At 40.3% G+C, this 5,514-nt stretch overlaps 2 protein-coding genes across 2 annotated transcripts; both read right to left on the bottom strand.

Moving 5' to 3' along the window:
• Nucleotides 1–200: 200 nt before the first annotated feature.
• On the bottom strand, nt 201–1,082 carry LOC110789827 (uncharacterized). Its single transcript, XM_021994526.1, has 2 exons — nt 533–1,082; nt 201–481 (listed from the first exon to the last, which is right to left on the bottom strand). Exons 1-2 carry the CDS (start codon nt 1,080–1,082, stop codon nt 201–203), a joined length of 831 nt encoding a protein of 276 aa, XP_021850218.1.
• Nucleotides 1,083–2,443: 1,361 nt separating this feature from the next.
• LOC110789828 (uncharacterized) lies at nt 2,444–3,568 on the bottom strand. The gene is made up of 3 exons (XM_021994528.2): nt 3,230–3,568; nt 3,101–3,123; nt 2,444–3,005 (listed from the first exon to the last, which is right to left on the bottom strand). The coding sequence occupies exons 1-3, from the start codon at nt 3,566–3,568 to the stop codon at nt 2,444–2,446; spliced, it is 924 nt and encodes a 307-aa protein (XP_021850220.2).
• Between the last annotated feature and the right edge of the window lie 1,946 nt (nt 3,569–5,514).

Genomic DNA, 5,514 nt, shown 5'->3' with positions numbered 1-5,514 from the left:
CCAGTGCTGTCGCGGTATTGTGTTGCGAGTCAGCTTAGCTTGATCCATGCCGATTCTTTTTTTTTTTTGGCAAATAGGGGGAAATATATTACCAAAAGGGGAAGAGCAAAACAGCTCAAGAACAAACAACCAAACAACCAACACACAAAGGCCAAAGGCCAAACAAGCCCAAAAAAACCCTAGAAAACTAGGCTATAACATCAAAACATCAACAGATGAATATCAGACTGTCTACACCTACAAGCTATCCCAAAAATAGCTGCTCTCACTATCTGGTCAGGAGTTTGAATGTGACCAGCAAAAACTCTCTGGTTCCTTTGAATCCACAAACCATACACAACTTCAGCAAACACAACAGCGAACACCTTATTGATTCCAGTAGACCTCTTACGCATTCTAACTGCAAACTGAATCTCCTGTTCAAAACCAAGGCTAGGTCTCTGAATCTTAAGTAACTGTAACACTTGCTGCCACACTTGCCCTGACTAAGAACATTGGAAGAATAAGTGCTGCAAATTTTCAGGTTCAGTACCACACAGAGTGCACATTCCATCAGTGGAAATGCCCCAATGTTGCAGTCTATCCTTGGTAGGTAGCCTACCCTGAACAGCAAGCCACAAGATGAACAAACTTTTTCGGCTAGCCAAATTATTACACACCAGCCTTCTCCAAGTGACTTTAGGAAATTGACCAATCAAAGCTGCATACAATTTCCTAATTGAGAAGCTACCAATTGCAAAGAACACTTTCTTACATTCAGAGTTCCTATCCAGAAGCTCTATGGAACTCCAAATTTTCTTAATCACCCAAGAAGCAGAAGTAGGTAAAGCCATAGTGAACATGTTTTTACCTTTGATGTAATAGGCATTAACCCACTTTACCCAAAGAGCATCAGGTTTGAAGGCAAGAGCCCACAGAAGTTTCAGAATAGCTGCCTTATTCCAAAGATGAAAATTCTTCACATTTTGACCACCTGCCACCTTGGGTTTACACACTGAATCCCAAGCAATTGGGGATTTCTTTGAAGTTTTAGTGTCACCTGTCCACAAATAGGTTCGGCAGAACCTTTCAATTTCCCTCATAACTTTCTTTGGGAGCATGAAAATTTGACTCCAAAAGGTTTGCAGACTGAACAAAATTACTTTGACTAGCTGAAGTCTTCTTGCATAAGTCTTCCTGCATAGGAAAGCTTCTTTGACAACCAAGTTGTAACTCTGGCATAGAATTTATCAATGAGAGGCTTGCAATGGCCAACAGTCAGCTTAGAACTAGACAGAGGTACCCCCAAATACCTAAAAGGCAAGGAACCCTTAGTGATACCAAGAGACCCCATAATTGCCTCTTGTTCCTCTTGATGCACACCAGAAAAATACACCTCTGTCTTGTCCATGTTAGCTTCCAAACTAGAAGCTTTAGAAAAACAAGTGAAAGCTTTAAAAATTAGTTGCAAAGAGATAAGATTACCTCTAACAAACATCAATAGATCATCAGCAAACATCAAATGAGTCAACTGCAGCTTTTCACATTTAGGATGGAAATTAAAATCATGATTTGACACAAGGGATTTCATACACCTACTCAAGTACTCCATACAAATGGCAAACAAGAAGGGAGAGAGTGGATCCCGTTGTCTGAGACCCTTCTTAGTAGCAAAAGGTGGCATAGGCTTACCATTGACAAGAATGGAATAGGAAACTGTAGTAACACAAGCTTTAATCCATTGAATGAAAAGTGGAGGGAATCCCAACTCATGCATAACCATGAAAAGAAAAGGCCATTCTACTGAATCATAGGCTTTCCTCAAGTCTACTTTAACCATACATCTGGGGGACATATGAGCTCTATTGTAGGCCCTAATCAGTTCAGTATAAACTATAATGTTATCAGAAATACTCCTTCCAGGTACAAAGCCAACCTGATATTCAAAAACAACCTCAGCAACAACTTTTTGCAACCTAGCAGTAAGCACTTTTGACACAATTTTGTACACAGTGGTGCAGCAATCTATAGGTCTGAAGTGAGAAACAGAAGTGGGGGAAGGGATTTTAGGAACCAGAGTTACAGAAGTGCAGTTAAACTTTCCCAACAAACCACCAGAATCGAAGAAAGCAAGCACAACAACATATACATCCTTTTTCAAAATTGCCCAATTCTTCTTCAAAAAGAAAGAATTAAAGCCATCAATACCAGGAGCTTTAGAGGAGTCAATACCAGCAATGGCTTCATCAATTTCCACTGTAATGACAGGCAGACACAAAAGAGCTCTAGCTTCTGAAGAGAGAAGAACACCATTTCTAACAGTAGGCAGATCAAGGCTAGGCAAAGAGACAGCAGCTGAACCCAGGAGTTTCTTGTAAAAAGCTCCAATTTTTGCCTTGATAATTGATGTATCAGTAATCTCCTTACCATCATCATCTAGAAGCATGTGTATCTTGTTAATACATTATCTTTCTTTCATTGCAGCATAAAAATAGTGGTGATTAGAGTCACCCACCTTTAGCCATTGAACTCTAGACTTTTGTTTAAGAGCTTGTTCCTCAATTCCAAGCCATTTTTTCAGCTTGCAAACCAAGTCAATCTCAGCAGCTAACATTTGAGGAGAACTACTGACTCTTAACTGAGTTTGCAAAGAATCCAGCTCACCTCTGTAATGCTCAATCTTCTCAGCAGCATGAGCAAACTCCTCCTTGTGCAGAGTTTTTAATTTACTCTTTACCCTAGCCAGCTTCCACCAAATCTGCTCCATAAGATTTCCTCTATCTGTGATGTTCCAACTATCAGTCACTATACCCTCAAAAGAAGTGTGATCAACCAAATAGTTCAAGAACCTAAAAGGTCTGACCCCATGAAGATCACTTTTCACACAAGGAATAACAATAGGAGAGTGATCTGAAAGAGAAGGGTTCATATACTTAGTGGAGATATCAGGAAAGGAATCCATCCACTTCATATTTCCAAACACCCTATCAATTCTACTCCAAACTCTAGGATCATCAGAACCCTTACTAGACCAAGAGAAAAATCAGCCAGTGCTATGTAACTCATTTAAGTCATAGTCAGCTACACACTGCAGAAAATCCCTTGTTTCAGTATGGCTTACAGAATTTCCATTAATTCTATCTCCTGAATAAAGAATAGAATTAAAATCACCTATAACCATTCAAGGTTTGAGTTGTGAATTCTGACTCAACAGAACCAAATCCCTCCATAAACTCTTCTTGTGACCCACTGTGTGAAGACCATAGACAGCAGTGAAGAAAGATTCAAATTTGTGATCCCTAGTAACCACCCAACAGTGAACAAACTGATCAGAAGAAGACAAAATTTGGAGGTCAACATCAGCAGGCTGCCAACCAATCCAGATTCTCCCCTTAGGAGAATGAGAGTAAGTACAAAACCAAGTCCACTGAACCCCAAACCTCTTCTGAACTTTCTCTTTATTGCCAATTCTAACTCTAGTCTCAATCAAAGAAACTACATTAATACTCTGCTTATTCAAAAACCTCCTAATCTCTACAGCTTTCCGAGGCTCATTGAGACCTCTAACATTCCATGTGCAAATATTCATGGATAGGGATGATCCTTACCAGAACTAAACACACCACCAACATCATCAGCATGAACATCCTCATCATCATCAGAGGAATCCTCACTTTCTGACACCTGTTCTAAAACTGCAAAAGAGTTATCAACCCCAACCCCATCACCCTTACTTTTAGTCTTCCTAGTAACCACTTTCCACCCTGCATGAGAATCAGGAGTAGGAAGCCCTTGATTGCTAGGAGTATTGATTTGGGGAGCAGCTACAGAAGGAGCAACCTGAGTCTTCTTAGGGACCCACACCTTCTTTGTCTTCATAATCTGCTTAGTCTGACTAGGAGCTTTCTTGACACAATCATGGCCCACTTTGTTGCAAGTGTTACAGAAAGGAGGAGTCCAGTCATACACTACCTTCTGTTGAACAACCTTCCCATGATCATCCTCTATCCATACACAGTCAGGCAAAGGAATGGTAACATCCATCTCAATCAATAATCTAGCAAAAGAAATTCTATCCTGTTTAGTGGTACAAGCATCAGCAAACAGGGGCACACCCAAACTACTTCCAATCCTGCTAAGGGAGTCAATACGCCAGCAATTCAAAGGTAAGTTGGGAAACTTCACCCATATAGGGATAACCCTGAGAATTTCTTCACAGAAATCAAAGGAGGCTTTCCATGGTTTGATAATCATGGGTTTCCCAAAGAAGAGATGAGGCCCATCAGCCAACACAGCATTCTTATCCTCAATAGATTGAAATTGAATGAAATGGCCATCATCATGCAAGAAAATCCTAGGCATACCCACATAGTTCCAGTTTGCAGCTATGTATTTAGTCAATGAAGCAATAGTAGGGGAATAACCAACAACATACAACATAATAGCATGATTCCATTTTGCATCCATAGTCTCAAGTTAGGGGGATTGCAATTGAACCGCCTTCTTACCATTCTGAATTAGGGGGGCAACAAAAGAGAGTGGAGCACCTTTACCTGCTAGTTGAGATCCAGAAACCACTGCAGACCATGTAGTTGCCGGCATTGGTCTCTCCATTTCCAACCTCCTATTGACCGATTCACCCATATAAGCTCTTCTATACTCCACAATCACCTCCAAAAGTTCTCTTGAAATAGGGCCTGTACTAGGATGAGGAAGCATTTTTGGGTCCATACCAGTGGTATCAACAATGTCTTCACCATGTGAGGAACTCTCAATAGTTCGCTCCAGAGAAAAAGCCACTCTCCTAATACGTGCCGCCGTAGTCTCATCAAAGTTCTCCAGCGAAGCAGCTGCTTGAAACCGAGTAGAAGGGGGAAACCCAGAACTTGACGTAAAATCCAAGTTTCGATTACCACCTCCTCTCAAGGCCTCGTTTAATCTATTTTGTTTATCAGTAGAAGATTGCGCATCTCCCTGAGTAGTTTTATTTGAGTGAGATTTCTTCCTTCCCCCCATTAATGGCGGCCGGTGCACGATAGCTAAACACCCTTAACGTGCGCCGAGAGCATTTCTTGAGAGAGAAGAAAAAGCTGGTTCAGATAATTCTCCCATGCCGATTCTTATGCTCAGTCAATTATATTAAGGGTTCATTTGTTTACTTGACCATTAGATTTTCGATGTTTCGCTTCTTTTCAAGTATAGCCATTCGCAATATGCACACGAATTATTCTGATCGACAAGTTGATGATAAACCCGTATGAATCCAGATCACCTTCCCAATTTTTGTAACCCTAAAAGTAAAATTCTCATCCATGGATGGGAATCAAGAAACTAGAAAAATATAGGAAAAAACCAAGAATAAATTGGGAATAAACTAACGAAAAGGAAACCAAAAAATAAAACTGAACTTGAAGAACAAACAATGAAAAATACAAGAAAAAGGGTCATAAATAATCTAATTTCTCCGGCCAAGAAAACTAAAACCCTAAAGTATGATAGAGAAGAGAGAGGAAAGGGGGGTTAATTTTATTTTGT

The sequence above is a fragment of the Spinacia oleracea genome, chromosome 3, assembly GCF_020520425.1.
Source record: "Spinacia oleracea cultivar Varoflay chromosome 3, BTI_SOV_V1, whole genome shotgun sequence".
NCBI classification, from domain to species: Eukaryota; Viridiplantae; Streptophyta; class Magnoliopsida; order Caryophyllales; family Amaranthaceae; genus Spinacia; species Spinacia oleracea.
This window is presented reverse-complemented; position numbering and strand designations above follow the sequence as displayed.

What these genes read in the sequence shown, in the direction of transcription:
- LOC110789828 (XM_021994528.2), bottom strand. Translation starts at nt 3,568, where the DNA reads ATGAATATTTGCACATGGAATGTTAGAGGTCTCAATGAGCCTCGGAAA. An exon ending in CTGTCTATGGTCTTCACACA is followed by an intron (nt 3,124 to 3,229) that starts GTGGGTCACAAG and finishes TTCTTTATTCAG; the next exon opens with GAGATAGAATTAATGGAAAT. An exon ending in ATAGAATTAATGGAAATTCT is followed by an intron (nt 3,006 to 3,100) that starts GTAAGCCATACT and finishes CTCTTGGTCTAG; the next exon opens with TAAGGGTTCTGATGATCCTA.
- LOC110789827 (XM_021994526.1), bottom strand. Translation starts at nt 1,082, where the DNA reads ATGAGGGAAATTGAAAGGTTCTGCCGAACCTATTTGTGGACAGGTGAC. An exon ending in TGGAATGTGCACTCTGTGTG is followed by an intron (nt 482 to 532) that starts GTACTGAACCTG and finishes GTTCTTAGTCAG; the next exon opens with GGCAAGTGTGGCAGCAAGTG.